Source organism: Camarhynchus parvulus, chromosome 3 (genome assembly GCF_901933205.1).
Source record: "Camarhynchus parvulus chromosome 3, STF_HiC, whole genome shotgun sequence".
NCBI classification, from domain to species: domain Eukaryota; kingdom Metazoa; phylum Chordata; class Aves; order Passeriformes; family Thraupidae; genus Camarhynchus; species Camarhynchus parvulus.
Genome location: NC_044573.1, coordinates 89842263 through 89863779, shown reverse-complemented (window position 1 = coordinate 89863779; position 21517 = coordinate 89842263). Strand labels below are relative to the sequence as shown.

The window sequence follows — 21517 nt, the reverse complement described above, 5'->3', positions numbered from 1 at the left end:
CAGATCAGGACATTCCAATGATTATCTTAATTTCTTCATCTCTTCTGTCAATAGCTGTTGACTTCATTTCATTTGGCTGCTTCTCACTTCTTTCCAGAGGCAAGAGGGCAAATCCTGCCAGTGCCACACTGCAGCACTCTGTGCTCCAACTGCAGCAAACACTGTGACATTATGCTGCATTATGCTGAGCCAGCCAGACACTTCTGCTGAGCCCTGGCATCAATGATGTATCAGTGTTTCACTGACTCCTATTCTATTAAAAGAGGTTAACAAGATTGGTGTTCAGCACTGATGTCTCTGTTCCTTATCTGCATGGAATTTAAAGTGCCCATAACTCAATAGCAAGTGATACTCCTATTTTTTAAAAGATCCCTGTAACTGGTGGCTGATTCCATTACACATTCTCAGTCCCTTAATGTGCTGCTTTCCCATGTGGATACATTATCATTTACCATTTGCCAGCCTGGTCCTGGGAGTGGAGTGCAGAGGGGGAGGGAAACGAGGAAGCCCAAGGTGCTGTGTGCAGTCACACTTTGCCACTTGGACACACGGGGCTCGCACGTGTGCCACAAACACAACACATTGCTCATCCCCCAGCAGACTGCAACGATGGCCCCAGCACAAAGTTTGTAACAGCACCAGCTCTAGGATCAGCCTAAGGAAGTTGGAGGGTTTCAGTCTCATTGGCAGAGTGAAATGTAGAGCTGTGCCTCTTCAAGTGAGGCCATTCACTCCTGAACTACCAGGAGCTGGTTCCCAATAGCAAAAAGACAGTGAAAAGACATCCTTTCTTGGAATTGCATCCCTCCTTTTCACAAAGTGTTCTTTCTGGTGTTTCAGTTAAATAGAGGAAGGAGAAGAATAATTTTCTCTATAAAATGGAAGAATGATGTTTAATACTACTACAGTCTAGTCAAAATCCAGTGAAATGAGGAGAAGTGGGATGGATATGTCCATGAAAGAGGATTCCATCTTTAGACCTCCAACATACATCTCCATAGAAATCACCTGGCACTTTGGTTTAAATGGAATGACTCTGTTTGATTATATACTGCATTTTTGTATATAAATAGGATGGAAAAAAATACACACCAGCAATAGAAAAAGCACCACCTTTATCAGCCAAGCAATCATTTTATAGCCATTGGTAACATTGGTAATGTGAATAGACTGGTTTGCTGACTTAGTTCTGTTCCTTTTTTTTTTAAATAAAAAGGTTAATTTTTATTTATTTTATTTATTGGAATGTAGTTTGGCTCTCATATTATTTATTGACAAAAATAAATCATTTTGTGGAAATGCTGAATGAAGCCCACTTTCAGGTACATTAGGTCTATTGAAAATACTGTATCAAATCCAAATAGTGGTAAGGAAAAAGGTTGGTGAACACATCTGTGGTCTTTTTGCTTTGCAAATTGATATTTTATTTTCAACCTATAGCAGAAAGAATGTCCTTTGTGTCATATCACAACTAAAAAATTCTTAAGGTCTCATAAGATACCACTGCAAAGTTTTCAGTAAATTGTTGTTGCACACAGATGAACATCTATCAAAGTTGTTCACAAATTTCCTGTGTGAACTTTGCTTTTAGTGGGCAAAAAAAAAAAATCAATTTATGAGCTAACAGACCAAACACGTAAATAAATTACATATGCACATACAGTCAATACCTATATGCAAATATCAGTCATAGACTTAATTTCAAAACCCGGTCCTAAAGTGTTGCTAAAAGTAGAAGCACCAAGATGAAGCTAGGCTATAAAATAATCAAGATCAAATTTTGTCTGTTAATCAGTTTTCTTAGTTCAGTCTCAGTAAGCAGAAGAACAGTTTCATGTGTTTGACCTTGCTTTTGTCACTAAAATTCCTGACAAGATCAAACCAATTCTCTCCCTATATCACCTCATGCAATAATTTTCATTAAATGTCCCTGCTTTACTCATAAGTGAGAGGTATCTCTGCCTTAAGGGAGGTGAATATGAAGTCAGCTGACTGTCCTCTGTCCAGATATTCCCATGTCCCAGTGTGATTAGCACTGTCTTGTCAAATTTAGCTCTAAGCCATTTGTGAACACCTTTTTGTTTATAGTAGCACACTGAAATCTGCACAGATCTCTGTGTTTGCTTTTCTGTGTATCCTATTAACAGTGCACTACATTTCAAGATGTCACACTGCAGAAAGCCACAAAATCATTTTTAATCAATTTAAACTGAATTTTTAAAAATTACTTTCATTCTGGAAAAATACTACTTGGTATAATTCTGATAAAACAAAATCAGGGTTTTGTTCCACAGTTGTAAAATCAAAGTAGAAGAATCACTGTACAAGAATTTTTGTACTCCATTTGAAATTCTTCAATTGCAATTTTGTACAAAAATTCCTATAAAAATCAACTTATGGCTAAGCAAGATTGAACCCTGTAATGACTAGCTATGATCTGCTTGGAAAGTAGTATAAGGAAATTTTTTTAATCTATGACCTCGAGAGAAATTTTCAAAAAGCCCAGGTATTTTTATTATTGCACAAGAGTAAATAAAACCACAAACTGCAATTTTTCAGTTTTCATTCCAGTATAATAAAGCACAGTGTATTAGATCCTGATGAGCAGCCTTCCTTTCCTAAAGGCAGTCTAGTTATATATGTACAACCTTCAACTCAGGATTTGCACTTTTTTAAAAAAAGTAGAAATACAAAAAAGCAGGAACTAAGGCAGAGACTGAGGAATATGGCTTTAGTTAGATGAGTCAAGAACGCATGAGGGAACTGCCTCTATTGGACTTTATGTTGAATTCAGAGCTATGTATTCCACTACTGTATTAAAAGAACCAGTTTAAAGAGCATTCCATCATTCCCATTAAACCAACTATTTGTTCAGCAGTGGTATGTAGCTCCTACCTGAAGAGATTTTAGCATGACGAAACAATGTACTGTTACTACACAGTGCACAAGTTGTAGAAGAGACCAACATGACAAAGCATCTTCTATCCCTGATTTACCAGTTTCCAGCCTGTATTTCAAGGTCAGTGGGAAGATAGAAAAATGTTAAGGGTTTGGGGGTTTTTTGTTGTTGTTTTTGGTTTTTCTTCTTGTTGTTTTTTATTTGTTTTTTTTATTATTAGTATTATGTCAATGATAACAAGTTATTATTGCAATGACAGACTTCTGTATTTCTCTCAACAAACAGGACTGCATTACTGAACTGTAAAGCCAAGAAGACTCACACAGTGTGAAAATATGCAGGGGAACAACAGCTGTTAGTCATTATTTTCTCCTTATCCTTTCAACACCTCTCTTTCAATTTGCTCTCTAATGGGTAAATCACACTTTCTCCCTAGGACATTTTCTCATTTCAGGCAGGTACTAAAAAGAATCCTGAGACAATTAAGAGTCATTGGTCAAAGACACCCCATCTTTTGTTGCTTTCACTGTAGACATTAAAACTAATTTTTATGCTTTACCAAACAGACAAACTGATGTTGCGTTCTCCTAGTCCTTTGTCACTACTAATGCGATGGAGGATGTTTCTGCTTTCCTTCCTTTGACAATGAACCTTGCCTCCTCTTTTCCCTTACATAGCCTGTGTTAAACTTCTCAAAGGAGAAATGTGAAATGTAAAAAATTACTGCTTTCACTTCATTTAAGCCAAAGAAGAATCTACTACCAGAGAGCTTTTAAATATTTCTTTTATGCTTTACCTCACTTGACAAGCTTCACAGCAGCTATTTGGAAAAAGAGAAAAGTAGAAACAGTTTTGCTTATAATCACATTTGGTTTATTGCACAAGTTACTATACTTTGCTCTATTCTCTATTTCTTAGCTGTGAGATGAATATGAATTGTAGTTTGAGCCTTTTGTTCACTGATTTTAATTAATCTCATTCTAGGCCAAAGTGAAAATGAGGCAGGGAAAAACACAAAGAGCTACAAACATCACATCCTACTAAATTGGACTTTTCACTGGAAAATACATTTTCCTTCATTAACTCTTAAAGTCATAATTATCAATTTTTCCAAGTGACCAAAGGGCACAAATCTCCAAAATGACAGAGTATGTCCACTGATAAAGTTGGAATGTATCACAGCACACACAAGCTTGAATGTGTGCATTCTTCCAACTATTTCTTGTTCAACATAAGTGGTTGCTTTCCTTCAGAAAACCAAGTCAGTCTACATCTGGTTTTGACTTTAGGATGTGAAAGATTACCCTGATTACATTTCCCACACAGCTTGTAACATGTAACATTTTTTACAACTGGTACTGCTGGTACTATTTAGTGAAATGGATTGTGCTGAAGATGATGTGGAGAAGGCACAAGTCTGTAGCTACTCTTTTTAGAGCAGCAGCTACTTGCAGTTACTCTTGGGCAATGCTAAGGTAGACACATTCCTTATGCCTCAGACAAACTCAAGAAGGCAAAATATTATTCCAAACAGTGCCTCAGTAATGTGGGTCTTTAACGGGACAATAAATTACCTGGGGTTTAAGCCCTCCTTCAGCATCTAGGGCAGCTCCATCCCACCAACCCTCCTAGTCCTTAAGGCTGATATTATTACTGTTTACCAGCTCTTATGTAACTTGTTTCTGCTCCTCTCACATGCATCACTGATTGCAACCTCAGAAAGAAAAGGGGAAACAAGAATAATAAATAAAAACAGAAACAAAAGTAAAGTCCCTTGGTACCAGGGAACATGGAAACGGCAGGAGCTCCATGTAAAACCTTGCGCGTGTAGTGACAGCATCCCGTGCTGGCAGCGGAACAAAGTATTGGGACAACAATAAAAAGGAATTAAGGCAGGCAAGGTAAAAATATCCTGTAAAAAAAAGGTGTGTGTGTGTGCATATATTTAGATACAAATATATAAAAAGAGCCACCACCGTTGCCTGAGGGGGAACACGTCAGGGAGCGCACTGGGGCTGACGCGTTATTGAGTAAGAACCCTTCCGAAGGGCGTCATGTCCCCCGCCACCCCGGGATGGGGTCCCTGTGTCCGTGCCTGCTCCCGCGGGGAGCTGCCATCCGCGGGCGGGCCGCGGTGCCCACACGCCGTGACTCGCCGCTCCGGGGCATAAACAAACAGGGCTGCAACAACAAAAGGCTGCAGTCGCGGCGGCCGGACCCCGCCGCCGGGGCGCAGAGCGGCCGGGCTCATCCCCGGTGCCGCCGCCCCCCGCTCCGTTCCCACAGGGCTGTCCCCGCCCGCCCCCCGGCAGCTGCCATGTGTCTGCTCGAGTGCGATTAACACCGACTCGCCAAATCCCCCCCACGCCCGCTTCCCCTCCCCGGGCCATTTGGGGCATGCCCGCGCCCCGTGTTTACACGGCGGCGCTTTCGCGCGGGGCCTTTCTGCGGATGGCGCTGGCAGATGAGCCGGGGGAGGTGGGGGCTCCGCGCCGCGCAGCGCCCGCCGCTGGCTATAAAAGCCTCCGGGCCCACGGGCGGCGGCGATAAGCGAGCGGCCGCGGACCGGCGGAGGATGGAGGGTGGCTGCCCCCACCCGCTCTCGGCGGCGCTGCCCCCGCAGGGTTACTCGCCCCTCTCCTCCTCCCGGTGCGGGGGGCGGCCCGGTCCTGCGCTGACGGCCCTGCCCTTGCCCCGCAGCCCTGCGCCCTTCTGGAGACCGTGGGTGCCCGCGCCGGGTGAGGCGGCCCGGCGGAGCCCCGGCCCCGCCGCGGTGAGTGGGGAGCGGCGTGGCGGAGCATCTGCCGCCGGCATCGCCGCGCACTCGGCGGGGCGGGGATGCTCGGGGAGGGCCCTGTGCCGTGCCGGCGGGCTGACCTCTGCTCTCTCCTCCGCAGCCTCACAGCCCCGGCGGGCTGGCGGAAGCCTCCCGAAAGCTGGCGCAGTACACGCACCCCGTCAGGTAAGTGGCAGTGCCCGGCCGCCGCCGGTTCCCGCGGGGGACCTCGGGGCTCCAGGGGCCCGTGGCGCTGCACGGCCATGAGAGAGTCCCTCGCTCGCCAGTGTAGGGTCGTAGCATTAGCTCTCCCGCCCCTTTTGTTTCCACCCATATATTTATGTAGATAGTAAAGTGCCTTGGGAACGAATTGGCCGTCTACGCGGTTTTTAACTGAGATCCTTGGGCAAACGATTGCCAGGATTTGTGTATTTAATATATTTGAGTTGTTGATGTGTCTCTGTGGTTTGAGACTTAAGACGTATTACACAGTTATGTGGATGTTTTTTGGTGGTAGCGGAGTTGGCTGAAGCACCCTGTTACTCATTCCCGTGACTACAAAAGGCACGGGGCTGTAGTTCCTAGGCTGTGCTGCTGCACAAACATCCAGCGCCTTCCCACAGCAAAGAAGCAGGTGGAGGCGTGGGAGAGAGTGGCAGGAAGAGAAGGTATGCACTAGCTAAGCCACCATTGCCGAGGAAAATACTTGCTGCTTTAATGATAAAGGCAATGATAGTATCTGCACTGTCAGTTCTGAAAAGGAAATAAAAGAAAATAACAGCAGTTGAATCTGTAGGAGAGTCTGTATTCAGAAATGCTGCTAGGTTTTGCAAGATGCTTAAAATAATTGCACAGGTAGTTTTTTTCAGACAAGAAGTGGCTTTCTTTCAAATCTAGGTTCTCATCCTTCAAATGGTGATACACTAGCTAAGCAACTGTATGGGCAGACTTCACAGTGACAGCTCCAATGCTTAGGTTTGAGTGAATGCTGGGAACATTGGGAATGGTGACCTGTTACAAAGCCAATGTCAGTGACTTTGTGCTGCCAAGGAAGCAGTGTTCTGTTAAACAGTAGCCTAAAAAGTATTTCTTGTAATTGCTAGAAAGCTGTCTACTTCTGTTTCTTCATGCATTTCTATTTTAAACAATGTGTAGTCAGCATTTCATTATGTTGTAGTGTGCTAGTCTCTTGGCTCTTGGGACTTCTGTGGCCTATTCCTTCTAGATATTTCCAAACTGTAAGCAAAAGAGGACACTAGTTGAAAAGGAACAGGAATTTGGAGTATATCAATTGCAATATATTATCATTAGCTGATAGCCCATGCTAGCTGTGTTCTTATCAGCATATTTTGTTAATTTCTGAATACAATACAGACTGCTTTAAAATCTACATCTGTGGGACATCTTCCTTATGGAGTCTGTTGATTGTTTTTGGAAAGACAGATGAAATAAAGGTCTGATCACCCCTAGACCTTTATCATTCCTCTGAATTTTACAATGGTGTGAAACAAGTATCAACAACTACCTAGGCTGGGGACCTTCAGTAAGAAAACTACTAATTTGATTTAAATGTTCTTTTGATCCTGTTTGATGCTAATTATATTCCCTACAAATAGTTCCAGTAGGGGCAGTACAGTTAATGAGGTACTGGAGTGGGAAGTTCCAGATGCAGTTTGGGCTTTCGTAGTTTTGTTGCAAAATTCACGCTCTAAGTCATCTTTATCTCTTGAGATGAAAATAAGAATCCAGAGAATTTTTTTTCTTAATTGAATGTAGAAAGGAACTTAGCAATTGAGCTTGTAAGGAAAAGCTCTGTAGGATGCTTGTTTTAATAGAATTTCACTTTAGTTTTTTGCATGTCCCTCCATGTAAAATACATAATAACAATAAGCAAATCTATTGTATACTTGTTTCAGACTATTTTGGCCCAAATCAAGGTGCTATGATTACTTGTATCAGGAAGCTGAAGCACTTCTGAAAAACTTCCCAGTTCAGGCTACAATTTCCTTTTATGAAGACTCGGATAGTGAAGATGATGAAGATCAACTGGAACAAGATTCAGGAACAGAATCAGGTTGCTGACTGCAGGGAAGACTAATTCTACTTCTAAGACCTAATTTAAACTTAATATAAATATGTATTATAGTATTTTTAAAGATAATTTATTTCTATGTAAATTATTCTTAATAAAACTGAGATGCCTTGTAGTTTTATCCTTTTTCCTTTTTTCCTTTCCTGTCCTGGTTTAAGTGGGGAAGGTATTGATTGGTATTTTTCTGTCTGAGGTCCTATAGTTTGTAGGTCATAAGCTGAACACCAATTTTTGAAGCGGAGAACAGATGCCTTACGTTGAAGGGCTCTATGGTTCCGACTTTCTCAAAGTCTGAGGACACAAGGAAAGCTTGTCCTTGTGATTTAGTAGGCTCCATATGGAAGTGTATCAAGGAATCATTGGATTAAGTATTACAATTGTGTTGTGCCTGCTGTTACAACAGAGTTTCAAACACGGAGAAGAGAAACAATATAGCTGTTTTTGAAACGGTGAAAAGAGTCCAAAATCTAATTCTAGTTCTTGTTGTGTAGAAGAGTTTGCCTCACACCACCTGTGTTCTCATGTATATGTGCTGTGTTCTTATACATAAAAAGTGATAGTTTCATACTGCATTTGCTTTGTAAAGTGGACATTAAGAAACAAGAAAAAGGTCTGAGTTGTGATAATAGTGAGCTTTGTTTTAATAATTGAAACAAAGTTGGGTATCAATCATCGTGAAGGCCAAAGCCCCTAAAAGAATAACAAACGAAATCCAAAGCTTTAAATTAAAGGCAGCGCCTCTGTCAGGCAGCGCCTGTGGACTTACCTGGACCTGCCCTTGCCTTGTGCGTGCAGCTGCAGGCCGCGCTGGCTCAGTGTGCCAGCGCCATCCAGGGAGGGCTTGCCCCGCGCTCCCAGGGCCCTGCAGCAGGATCGAAGCGGGCCCTTACCCGGAGCCTGGCCACACTTCACCGGCAGAGCGTGGGGTGCACCGGCTGTGTCCGCCACAGCCTTCCGGCCTAAGCACCTGGCGCTGGGACACCTGGACGGAAAACCAATCCTAGCGCAGGGGCGTGCACCCCGTCGTCCCCGGGGAGACAAGCGGCGGGCGGGGTACGCGCTGCTCCCTGCCCACAGCGATGTCCACTCCCGGCCGGTCTCCGCCGCGCCGCCCCCAAGCCGAAGCCGCCGCTCCCGGCCGGGCCGTGGCCCCGCCCGCCGCGGCGGAGCCTGCGCGCTGTGCCTCAGCGCTCCGCCCGCCCGCCCGCGGGGGCCCGGCTGCGGCCCGGCCCGGCACGATGCTGAACGTGCCGCCGTCGGCCTTCCCCGCGCCCGGCTCCCAGCAGCGAGCGGCAGCGGGTGCCCGCAGCAAGGTACGGGCGGCTCTGCCGCTGTTGGTCGCTTCGGGGGAGGTGAAGGGGCCCGCGTTTTTCCCGCTGCGCCGGCGGCTGCCTGGTCTGGCCCCGCCCGGCCGAGCTGCGGTGGTTCCTGGTCGGTTCCCGGCTGCAGCTGGGGCAGGGCTGCCGCCGGCCGCCCCCCTCCAGCGGCCGGGTCTCGGGCGAGGGCCCGGCTCAGCTGCGGCGCTGGAAAACATTTGGTGCTTCTCGTTCGAGACGGCGGCGGTGACAGCGCTTCCGGCACTTCCTGGCCCGGCTGTGCCTGCTGTGCAGCGATGGAGGCTTTCACCTTGGAATTACTGCGTGCAGCTCATGCTTTATGTGCTGGATCTTCATCTTTGGAGGGGTTTTGAGAACACTTGTTGTCTAGAGACCTTTCTTGGAAAGCAGGCTTGTACTAAAATAGCTTTAAGAAATGTTAGTTTATGTACGCTTCAGTTTTTTTGCTTCTGTTTTTCCTGTGGTTTTCTAAGACCGCAGTTCTTTAACCCTGTTTCCTGTTGTTAAAGCTTGGATCAAAAAGGTTCCCAAACTGTGGTCTTACTTGTTTACTATTTCTTTAAATGCTTTGAAAATGCTCAGAAAATAAAGGTTCTGCAGCTTGGGTGTGCTTTCTGCAAGGAATTGCAAACGTGGTGTTGTAAATTGTGATTCACCTAGTTGGTATTTTTTAGAAACAGACATTCAGTGTGTCTCCATTACTCACTAGGTGCTGTTGAAAAGGAAGGTGTTAGATACCCTGAAGATCTTGTTCTGCCTTTCAGGACAGGCAGGCCATGGCAGTACTTCTCTGGAAAGCTACTAGACTTCTGTCCCAGCTTTCTCTGGGTCAGGCTTCCAGTTGCTCTAGGGCTTGTGAAAAGTCTTAATGAATGCTGTGAAGGCAAAACTTGTCTTACCTGGCCATGATTTTTAAATTTCCTTTATTGCTTGTAGTTTTCCAGACCGTATCTCAAATGATTTGCCACCACAGACAGACTTGGTGTCTTCAGTTTGCTTTGGGAAGAGTCAGCTAAATGTTTGTTGCTGTTTAGTAATTTCTGTGTCGCTACCCAGAACACTCCCTTAAGCACCCTTTCTACTGAATAGGGCTCCCAAATATCAGTGAATAATATGACTTGGGTTATTTCTCTTCTGTTTTTGTCTGAGCCCTCCTATGGAGCTTAGAAAAGTGTATTCTTAGAATGGCTTTTTCTTCCTTCAGAGGTTGAAGTTGTTTGTATATTTGTTATTTTTCAGGTACCTTTAAAACCAGGAAGGAGTCTTATGGATTGGATTCGGCTAACTAAAAGTGGGAAGGACTTGACTGGTTTGAAAGGGAGGCTGCTTGAAGTGACTGAAGATGAGCTCTCTAAACACAACAAAAAGGAGGACTGCTGGATATGTATAAGAGGTTGGTTGCTGTGACGTTTCTTCTGCGTTTTTTACCTGGTTTCTCGTTTCTGTACTTAAAGAAGAAGCAACAAAACTCAAAAAACAAGAATAAAAGCCACGCTCCAAGAGAAACTATGCACCTCCTATGTTTAGGCCAGGTGTAATCTTGACATACTTTGGCATAACTTCAAGTAAGAGATCTTGTGTTACAAAGATTTTCTTTGCTTTCAAGCTTTTCAAAAGAAATCTTCCAAATTGGCATGTTTTATACTATTTTATAGCTGGCTATGAAAATAATAAAATATAAGATTTTAGGTAATGTATCAAATAAAAAGGACTTAGCAAGAAAACAGGGCTTTGAAAATGCTGACATGTACACTTGTCAGTCTTGGACAGTTTATTATTTTGAGCAGTTGACTATTTTTAAGGATTGCTTTAGAGCATCCAAAAACATATAAATATTAAAAATACTGCTTAAACCTGGAGAATGGTCTTTAGGAAATAATTGTGAAAGCACACATACTACTTCATAAAACTTAGTAGTGCAAATGGCAGTTGCCAAACAGAGCAAATGTAATCATTGACTACAATGACAACTACCTGTGGTAATTATGCAATTCTATTTCTGTTATTATTTTAATGAAATTTTAGCTCCGAAGTTGAATCATATGTTATACATTTAGCAATGTGTGAAGGTGGTCTGGAGCAATAGCTGTGGCTAGAAGAGTATTTTCACAGTTGCAAATGAAGTTCCTAATTGTTCTACAGAAAGGAGCAAAATATTTGCCCTGCAGTTTAGTCATTTAGAGGCTAAAATACACTAATATCACCGTAAATTTATTAGGAGGTAACACCAATTTCTATGAAGATAGAACCACTCTTTGTACAGAAATGTCCCATTAATGTCTCTGATCTTCCTAATCTCTTAGTGATAACATTGATCTGGTAAGGAACAGCATTGATACTTAATAAAATGTCATGTCTGAACTTCAGCAAAAGAAAGTTAGGAATTTCTGTGTCAGGTGATTGTATTGTTGGGTGTTAAAGGTGATGAGGGTAAAAGTAAAGGTAAAATGTTATTCAGTACAGGCCTTTGAGCAAAATAATAGGGTTCTTAATTTCCTGTGCTGCAGTTGCATGTGCTAGTAAAACTACAGTAGGAGGAGAGATAAAGAAACCTTGTTTCCTATGTTCATCTGTTCATTTTTCGCTGTGAAAAAGGAACATCTACTGCAGACAGAATTACTGCCTAAAGATGCTTCTGTTTTCTTTTTAATCTCATTTTGCCTTTACTGCATCTCTGAGGCTGGTTTTTACAAGAACTCCATCAAGTTGTCTCTGTATCTTTCCTTAAATTTTTCCAGGTCTGCCTTTTCTGTGTTCTCAGATGACTAGTGAAAAAAGCATCATATCCAAAAATGACAGTAGCCCTCATATGTGGACACGTAGTAAAAGAATATAATTATGGAAAAGGCTAAATTAGGTCTCTGCGTTGGTAGTTAGACTGTGTTTCTAAAAGAAAGAGCAGAAACCCATGAGAGCGATGTGAAGTAAAAGAAGAACAGGAGCTAATTGGTTCAAAACCCCAGTGTGATCAAAGAAAGGTGTCATATAGGGCACAAATTTGTACATAAAGGGGGGTTCAGGGGAGTTAAAAAACACCTGAAGGATGTTTAAATGATATTTCTTTTGCTCCAGCAAGTTTGATGGTAAATTTGAGTAATATTCAGGAGGCCATGGCTATGCAGAATCTTACAATTTATTGTGTGCAGTAATCATTGCTGCACACAAGATGGCACAGTGAATACAGCCATCAGAAGAGCAGGTTGGTAAAGTGTGCAAAGATCCTTCCTTTGTTGTTGACTGGGTCTTTGTTGTTGACTGGGATGGTTGTTCTTGCCAAATAGGATTGCTCCAAATTTGTCTGCCCCAGGCTCAGTGTTGAATGCCTTTCTCTTCTTCTGAAGTAATTAATGTACACTTCCTAATGTCTTCAAAGCTTTTTCTGCAAGCACTGGTGCAGATCTGTTTTTGGTAGCTTCCTGTTTTGATAATGTTAATATCTTCAAATATTCATGCAGGTAGGGATGCAATAATCACGTTAACAACAATATGTCTGTAGTTAAATCTGTTTATAGCTGCATTCTTCAGGCTCCAATAACCCAGTTGCCTAGCAACAATAATTAGCCTTCATTATTTCAGACCTGTGAAGAAACATTGTTTTATGTCACTGGAAGTGTAGAAACAATGCTGAGCCCTTTTACAGGGACAGATACAGCTAGAGTTGTAAACCTTTAATGAGCACGAGCTGTGTTAAGTTTCTTATATTGCTGAATCTGAAGAATGGAAGTTTTGTTGCTGATGGTGACAGTATTTCCTTGTGTGGGACAGTTCATTCCTGTAGGCATTTCATTCCATGATGGTGATGGGTGGTACTGGAACAACTATGACAACACTTCACGGAGAACTTAATTGGAAGGGAAACTGAAAACCATTTTGTGCACTAGCTGGTTCAATTTTGTCTCTTTTTAAATCTGCCTGTGGTACTTTTACCCTCTAGCTAGGATACATCATATTCAATTTCTAGGTTGAAGTCTTAACCCAAGGCAAATGGTGTAGCATCTGGCATCTGTTGGACTGGCATCTCCATGTAATACCTCTTGTGGTCTATACAATTGTGTCGTTGATGTTTCTGTTTTTGTGAAGTCATACTGTCTGTTCCAATTATGCCTACTGTTTGCTAGTACACTTTTTAATTTGTGCTATCCTTTCCATTGTTTTTGGAGACAGGAGTGATTGTAGAAATGCTGCTCATATGCTTTTATATTCTGTTTTCTTCAGGATTTGTATATAATGTCACACCGTACATGGAATACCATCCAGGTGGTGAGGATGAACTAATGAAAGCAGCAGGAACTGATGGTACAGATCTCTTTGATCAGGTGAGAGCAACTGTCAGCAAACGACACTTGCTCACCGTACTTAAAAAATGCATGTTTTGCGATTATTTTTAGGGCATTTCCGTGGAAATGGTGATTTGAACTTTTTCAGTCCCAAGGAAAGGCAGCAGGTCACTGCTCAGAATGACACTTATATGCGCTGGAAGAGACATGTAGTTTAAACTTTGTATCAAAAGACAGTAATGAAAATGTTACTTTATGTTGTTAGAATTATACTTCAATTAGACTTCTTTTTTTTTTTTAGCAGAAATAGCAATAAAGCTAGCAACAATTTGAGTTACCACCTTCTTAATAAATTGCTTCAATGACTACTGTTGTTGGAGAGACCTATTTTTCTAAGAGCTTTCACTTTTTGAAAAGAGCTTGTAGAATTCTTTGTCTATTTACTTGACTGCTGCATTATCAGAAAAAATGCTGGAGCTTCTATTAACTTTAACTGGTGAACAACTCACAAGATGACAGTTGGTCTCTTATTTGTTTGCTGTTTCTTTAAATGCTTTGAAAATACTCAAAATAAAGGCTCTGAAGCATGGGTGTGCTATCTTTAAGGAATTGCCAACTTGGTGTTGTAAGATGTGATTCACTGAGCTGGTATTTAGACATTCTGTGGGTCTCCAATACTCACTAGGTTTATCTGAGAAACTGCAAAAGAGCAGAAAAGAAATCTCTGTTTCAGAAAGGAAATATGTTACCTCTTTACATGTCATGCATCAGAGTATGTTATGCCTTCATTTGCAAATATTTTTAACATTGTAAATAAAGATGGATAATGTTTTAGCTTTGTTGAGTCCTTTGTTTAGCTTTGTTAGTCCTTTCACAAATGAAGTGTTGGTTTTGGGCCTAAGTCTTTGATTTCAAGAAATCTGTAGTATCAAGTATCCAGTATCAAGTTGGGGCTTGGAATTATGTTGCTGGGTCATTATATGATGTCCTTGAAAACAGAAGTCTTGACATCAGGAGTATTTGGGGAAACCCCTGTAGTTAAGTTCAGATATATGCTTGCAACTTTTTAATTTTTTTTCATGGGAATGGAAGCAGGTTTAGATCCTGAAAATATGCTTTTCACTTTTATTGTTTCTGGCTTATGACTTTTCTGTTACTGGAGGTGTTCGTTTTCCCCTCTGCTTTAGCATTCTGTCTCTGTCAGATAGTATTTTTTTTAAGAGCTTAGTAGATTGCCAGTGTTCCCCAAATTTCTGGAAAAATTAACTGTCATTCATAATCCTTCATTTCTTTCTGTTACGTGTATATGAGGAAACTACAACTTGTTGATGGGATTCTTTATCTCATCTCCTTAGCTAGTCCAGTTGAAAGTTTTTATTTTTAAATCTAGGTACCTTTCAAATTTGTCATGCAACACTTTGTTTCCTTTTCTCTTCTTGTGATGTTATCCTGGATGCCTTATCAGAATTCGCTTTTCTACCATCCATTTCCTCTACAAGTTCTCCAGTTCTGGTCTGTAAAGCTACTGCTTTTTCTTCACTTTATTTTACTTTCTTAAATAGGGAATTTCCAAATGATTCAGTGATAGTAAGACAGAAGCAAACAGAAATACACCAGCTTGGTAGGAGGTGTTTGTTTGTCTTAACTATTATTTTTTATGTTTGTTTCCTTCATCCCTTTTCCCTTTACTTGTCTAAACAAGACTAATAAGCATTGTGATAATGACAAGGTCTTTGTTCTGTTAGTTGTGTAGCATGCATCATAAAAATGCTGTTCAAGGTTATGATGTTCAGGTATTGCAAAGCATAAATGAGTAAATTAAACTATTGTTACTTTTTTCATAATCCTAATGTTTCACTTAATGACATGATATCTGTAATGGTAGTAAAAATAAGTACTGACTGATGTGATAGTGACTTCTAATGTGTTTAAAAAATAATCTGCTAAATGAATTATATTAGTCAATGTACAAAAATGAACTTTTCTATTTCAGTGCATAGAGCAATGTAGTAAGAATTCCAAATTTTATGAAAAAAAATTTTGTTAATGTAGGTTCATCGTTGGGTCAATTACGAATCAATGCTGAAGGAATGTCTTGTTGGGAGAATGGCTGTCAAGCCCATTGCTGCTCTGAAAGGTGAGTTGTTTTAAGAACGAAATATTGTTTATTAGACTTTATTCCAAAATTATCTGGAAATTATGAGAAATCCTAAATCACCTCATATTTATGAGGAGAATCTCTATTCTTGCGTAGAGTTGAAGGCTTTTGCATATATCCCACCAGATACCTGAAGATGAAATTGTTGTATAATTGAAGACTTTTAGTAATGTACTGCTATGTTTCTTGTTTTGTTTTTAGTCATTAGAAAACAGCTGTGCATGTGTGTTATATGTTTGTGTATATAGAAAAGACCTTTTAATGTCCTGCCATCTCTCTTTTTTCTTCTGATCCCAGAGGGAAAACTGTCATAGGCAGCTATCATATTGAAATAAAAGTCAGTATTTTCAATCTGGTGATTTCAGCCCCTTACATACATCTGGCAAGTTGCATATGTGTTGAGTTATTTGAATATACTTTGTGGGCAGTTATTTTTTCCAGAGGTCCTTTAGTTTGAATTGAGAAAATTTTGCTGATACAATAGAGTCCTCTGAGCCAGGAGAGCAAGAAATGTAGCATAGTCTTAGAATGCAGGTGATGGTTTCCGGAAACTTCAATCTTCAGTTTGTTTTTGGGTTTGTAGGCCACAGCCAATATTTCCTATACCTAGGAAGCAGACACTGTTACTCTGTATTGACCCTTAGCAAAACTGCAGTGAAAACATGAAAGGATTAATGATTACAACTATTTTTCTGCAGTTCTGTGACATACTTTAGTTCATGATTTCGGCTATCTTGTTGCTCTTCAGCTCCTGAAGAAGTGCACTGCGTGCTTGCTTAGTATTTAGATAACATTGTCTTAACAGTTAAGTTGAGTTTGGTCTTTGTGTGAAGTGGAATAGTATTTTACATCTCCATGATGCTAGGTAGCTAATTCCAGTGTGGAACTTTTAAAGTAAGTGCTACAAAGTATGGAGAAAGCTCAGCAGCATAGCTGCCTCACTGAGTTGAGGCATTACAGAGACATTACTGCTACTCTGTTTACTGCAAGTAAACATGCATTTTGTTGATTTTATTAATCTAACTTTTCTGCAACTGGAAGGAATTCTTGTCACAGCCAGTCAGTAAAACATAAACACATCTTCACCCCTGCTGGCTCTGGCCGTCCATTTTCTGCCGTTCCCTTTTTCTGCTTTGTTTGTTGATAGGACTGTCTATTTTGCTGTAGTAAAATTTGCAGGATAAAGGTTGTCAACTATATAAAACAATTCTGTTGCCTGTGTTGCTTTTAGCCATTCAGACTAGAAAAAAACTTAATTTTGTTAATAAAGAGTCCAACTGATAACAGAACTACAGAGTCATTTAGGTTGGAGAAGACCTCCAAGACTGAGTCCTTTTTTTGAACAGCCACTGCCTTGTCAACTAGACCATGGCTGAGTGCTGTGTCCAGTTATTTGTTAAACATATTCAGGGATTGGTGACTCCACCACCTCCCTGGGCATCCTGATACAATACTAGGCAGCTCTTTCAGGGAAGTTCTTCCTGATCTCCAACCAGAGACTCCCCATGCACAGCTAGGAGGTCAACCCCCACCTGGCTACACCCTCCTTTCAGGGAGCTGTAGAAAGCAGTAAAGTCCTCCCTCAGCTTCCTCTTCTCCAGGCTAAACAACCCCAGCTCTCTCAGCCACTCCTCACAGGATTTAGCCTCTAGACTGTTCACCAGCTTTCTGGCCCTTCTCTGGAACACCAGCACTGGACTTGCTAAAATCCTTCACTGTAAGATTCTCAAGGTTTACTTTGGTTCCTGTGGGGTTATGTATCCTCCTCCTTTGAATTATCAAAAAGTGATTGACTTACTTCACCATTAGCCAGCAATTATTCTAGTCTTTTTTCTTTTGAGACCATGTTCTGCAAGGTTTGCATTTCAGAATAGAAGAATAAATTACTAAGTTAAGGTGCATGTTTCTGAATAGAGGATTAAATGGGTCCCATAAGTATAGAGGGAAGACAAGACTTCAGATTATGGATTACATTGCTTTCTTTTTGTGACAGAGAATGAGTGTTCAGCAGTAGGATGAACATTAGTATTTGCTGTTTGGTGCAATCAGTACAGAGCAAGGAAGGCAGATGTAGGATTGTTAGGGCAGTGCTGGAAGATTTGTGGCTGTTTACCTTAGGGTATTTTTCCTACGGTGTGGTGGTTTCTTGGGAGATGGTATAATGGTTTATTACTGAACTGTTTAAGGAAGCTGAAGTTTGTCCTTGCACACTCTAGGGGACTTTTGAGGAAGAAGAGTCTTTTGAAAAGGCTGGGGATAGTTAATGTTTTGTCAACTTGTATTTTGAGAATGCTGCTTCATGCTTTGGTGGTGACTAATAGGAAATTCTGAAGTGTCCCTTCTGTAGTGTTACAGTGGATCTTTGCACTGAAATGTGGTGTTTGTACTTGCTGAGAAGGCCAGTGCCATACCTAGGTATGTAAAAGATGATTTCAGAATCTCCCTCAGCAAACCTGTGCAGCATGAAACTGCTTGCTGTCCCTTCAGGGTGCTCAGCTGTAAACATTAGCATAGTCTGAAATACTTTAATACTGCTGGTCTTTCCAGAGACGCTGGTTAGTGTGTAGTTATATAATCACTATGTTAGTTTAGTGGTTACTTGGGAGTCAGAATGCATGTTGTATTATTGTTAATTCAACAAGATTAGACTGAGAGCTGTGATGTCATCCAAGGAAGAGAGGTAAGGCTCTGCCTTCGATGTATCTCACGTCATCCTTAAAATTGCAGTGCTGATTTCTGTGCAGTGTGCTAATGTAGTGAAATGAGAATAGGCTTCTAAATACAAATAATTACCTTTCATTAGAAAGAGGTTTTTGTGAACAATTTGCCCATCCTGGCAGAAACCATAAAGTGGTGTATAGCAGAATATGCAGACAAATGTTACCTCAACCAAAAATTTATGGAGTATTTTCTTTTTACCTCAGCTAAAAATGTGTGGAGTATTTTCTTTTTACGTTGAAATGGCACAACATGAAAGCCTCTGATGAAGGTTGTTCTTGAAGAGCTCTCAAGTAATTTTGGAATACCATTTAGTTGGTTCTTTGCTCTATGAGCCTTTCTTAACTTCTTTCTAGCATTTTTTCTCTAACACTCGCTGGTTTGATGCAGAGCACTGGGAAGGATATGGAAGAACAGGGAAGAAACATTCCTGTTTTGGTTTTCTAAAAGGGAGCAGGAAGAACAGATTTGTTTCTCCTACTTCCCAAACTTGGCTCCTGTAAGAGAGAATATAAATTGGGCCTTTCATATAAGGACATTCTGAGATGTACAATGTAGAGGAGGGCAGAAAGGGGCCCCAGGTATATCCAGAGGTCTAGTTTCCCCACAGATTTGCTGAGAACAGAAGGACATGTGGCTGAGAGGTGCAGTGCCTTTCCCATCAAGGTGAGCGCCCTATAAAAGAATTGATGCTGTGTAATTCACCTGCTTGGTCTCTCTTTTTTTTAATTTTCTGCTAGAGTCAGTTGGTTTGGAATAGTTGTAGCATACTGTAGAATAAATGAAAAACTGAGATAATAACTTGAAAATAAAATCAGTTGGCAGAGGAAGCTTATAGAAAAAATCTTTTTCCTATGTTCCTGCCAAGGATTGGGTTCTTTTTTCTAAGGATTGGATTGGTCAGATTTGCAGTCTACTATGTGATGTTGTGAGACAGGTGTCATTGGAATTCTTAACAAATTCAGTGAGCTTCTTAGCTATGAAGTTTATAATTGCACAAGATAATCTGTGATGGTTTTTTTGAAGTGTCAGAGTTCCTGCATTTCCTATCCTTTAGAGCTGTGCAATTTTTGGTGCTTGTAATGTAGCAATTTTTTAATTAGACATACTCTTTTGGAATGGTAATCAGTGCTGCATTTTTTTGTTGCTCCTTGATGTCTGAAGCATCCTGGTCATTCTGTTACGACTTTTGGAAGATTTACTTGGAGATGCTTACTTTGGCTAATTTAGCATGATGTGGGGAAGTACTGTAGCTTCTTAACTGTTATGCTTGTTTTTTATTAATGCTTGCAGAGATTTCTTCTGCTGTGTCTGAAGACAAGAAACAGCTTAATGGTAAGTTCTCACCTGGAGCGAAGTTGGGAGTGAACCTCAAACTTATGTGAATATCATTGAATGAGCAGTATTTATCCACATTTCTCTCTCTTTGCATTTGAGTCCAGTAGTCAGGCTGTAGTGATCTGTAGAAATTTCAGAAGGCAAAATCCTACCCAAGTATTGTGAATTCTGTGTTTGAAAGTATTATAAGACTGCAGTAGAATCGTGTAGATAAGGGAGCTATGAGATAGACAAGCAAGGTCATCTTGTCTGTGAAATGCCAGGAAGATTTTCTGCCCAAGTCTTTTCTATCCAGTCAGGTCTTCCACTTGTTTTGCCAGATCTTTTTTTTTTTTTGCTTTCAAAGTGCAAAATTTTGCATTTCCTTCTGAGCTTCATGAAGTTTTTGTCAGCTCATTTCTCCAGACTCTCTGCATCCCTTAATAAGGTTAACCTTTGGCGTTTGCCTGTTTGCATGATTTGTTATTGCTCTGACTGGGAGAACGTGTGCCCTGTAGGTTGCTGATGACTGTGTGAAACAATATCAGCATTCCCTATTCCCTAGGGAGTGCTAGCAGTAACTACCCTCCAGCTGGACTTGGTATGCTGATCACACCTTTTGTGACTGGCAGTTCTACTCACTTTCTGCCTATGATGCAATCCACTGACCAAACCCAGCTCTTTCCAGTGTGGCTGTGAAGATGGTGTGACAACCTCTATCACTAACCTTGCTGTCCCATAGGATTGTGCAAAGCAGTCCTGTGATGTGCAGGGTTGTAGTTCTGCTGTTCATCTGGTCACATTAAACTCTTCATTTCATGCCTGCCATCAGCCTTTGGCTTCACCCACAGCTTTTCTTTATCTGTGATCACCATGACTAATAGAGCACTTTGCTTAATTGGTTCACTGATCACCTGAATCATTGTCTTTTTATTGCAGCATGAATCACTGTTTTCATGTAGCATCTTACAGTATTTCAAAATAATTCATAAATAACTTGGTTTGCCAGAATGTTCTGTTTCATTGTGGCTGTTCATATATTTCTCTGGACCTGCAAAAGCAGAGAAGAGTTGTATGGCCATGGATTTCTGTTATCCCTGGAGACCAAGCAATTCATATGTGTGTCCTCAAGAAAGGCTTAGTCCTTGAGAAGGCTTTTATCATTAGGTGATTGGTTTTCTTCTGCAGTGATCTGACTGCTCTGACATTTAGCTTCCTTGGCAGCTGCAGATGTTGTGTACTTAGGAGTAATTAAGGATCAAAGAATGAGTAATTCGACTGAGTTTTAATTGCTTTGGGTTAATTCTGGATGATCAAATAGTTTTGACAGATTGGGTTAGACCAGAGTGGCTCTTTTTGTTTTTATCTACTTCCCACGTGTTGGAGCCACTCAATTACGTGTTTAAGCTTTTAGTCATACTAGAAAATTTACTGGCATTTAGAAGATAACAATCTGGGTAACTGAGAATTCATGTGCTAATTATTTTATGCATAGCCATTTCAGGTTTGCAAGGTTTGCCTTTGAATGGGCTTGAAACCAGCACTTACCAGCTGTTCAGCCTGCAGCTTCCTCCATCATCATTCTATTTAGCTTCTTTGTGTTAGAACTGATGCAGGATTGCAGTTGCTTTTATCTATCTCTGTCCTCAAGTTTTTGGCAAATATGTTCAATTTCTATTCTGTCAGAGATTGGTACAGCTGACATTTTGAAAGACTGACCAACTGTTGCTTCCCAGCAAAAGCTGTTTCAGACTGTTTCATGCAGTTAAGTAGTTAAAGTGAATGTCTGAATTCTATGAAAATTCCTAGCCAAGCGCTGTGTAGAAAGATTTGGGCCGCTACCCTTGCTTAATTGACACGAAATGTTACTTGTGAATTAGGTTAGATCAGACATCTCAAATTGAATTTATTCATCTGAATTGTATAAACAAATACTTCTGTTA

The 21517-nt window shown here is 41.0% G+C and overlaps 2 protein-coding genes across 2 annotated transcripts in view; both read left to right on the top strand.

Moving 5' to 3' along the window:
• The first annotated feature begins 5360 nt into the window (after nucleotides 1–5360).
• RIPPLY2 (ripply transcriptional repressor 2) lies at nucleotides 5361–7871 on the top strand. The gene is made up of 3 exons (XM_030946066.1): nucleotides 5361–5672; nucleotides 5797–5861; nucleotides 7592–7871. Exons 1-3 carry the CDS (start codon nucleotides 5364–5366, stop codon nucleotides 7755–7757), a joined length of 540 nt encoding a protein of 179 aa, XP_030801926.1. The 5' UTR covers nucleotides 5361–5363; the 3' UTR covers nucleotides 7758–7871.
• Nucleotides 7872–8958: 1087 nt separating this feature from the next.
• LOC115902324 (cytochrome b5 reductase 4) overlaps nucleotides 8959–21517 on the top strand; it is a 30157-nt gene continuing 17598 nt past the window's right edge. The window contains exons 1-5 of the mRNA XM_030945759.1: nucleotides 8959–9080; nucleotides 10344–10497; nucleotides 13320–13420; nucleotides 15434–15518; nucleotides 19551–19592. Of these exons, the coding sequence (XP_030801619.1) occupies nucleotides 9006–9080; nucleotides 10344–10497; nucleotides 13320–13420; nucleotides 15434–15518; nucleotides 19551–19592 (457 nt within the window). The 5' untranslated portion in view covers nucleotides 8959–9005. The remainder of the gene's footprint in view (nucleotides 9081–10343; nucleotides 10498–13319; nucleotides 13421–15433; nucleotides 15519–19550; nucleotides 19593–21517) is intronic.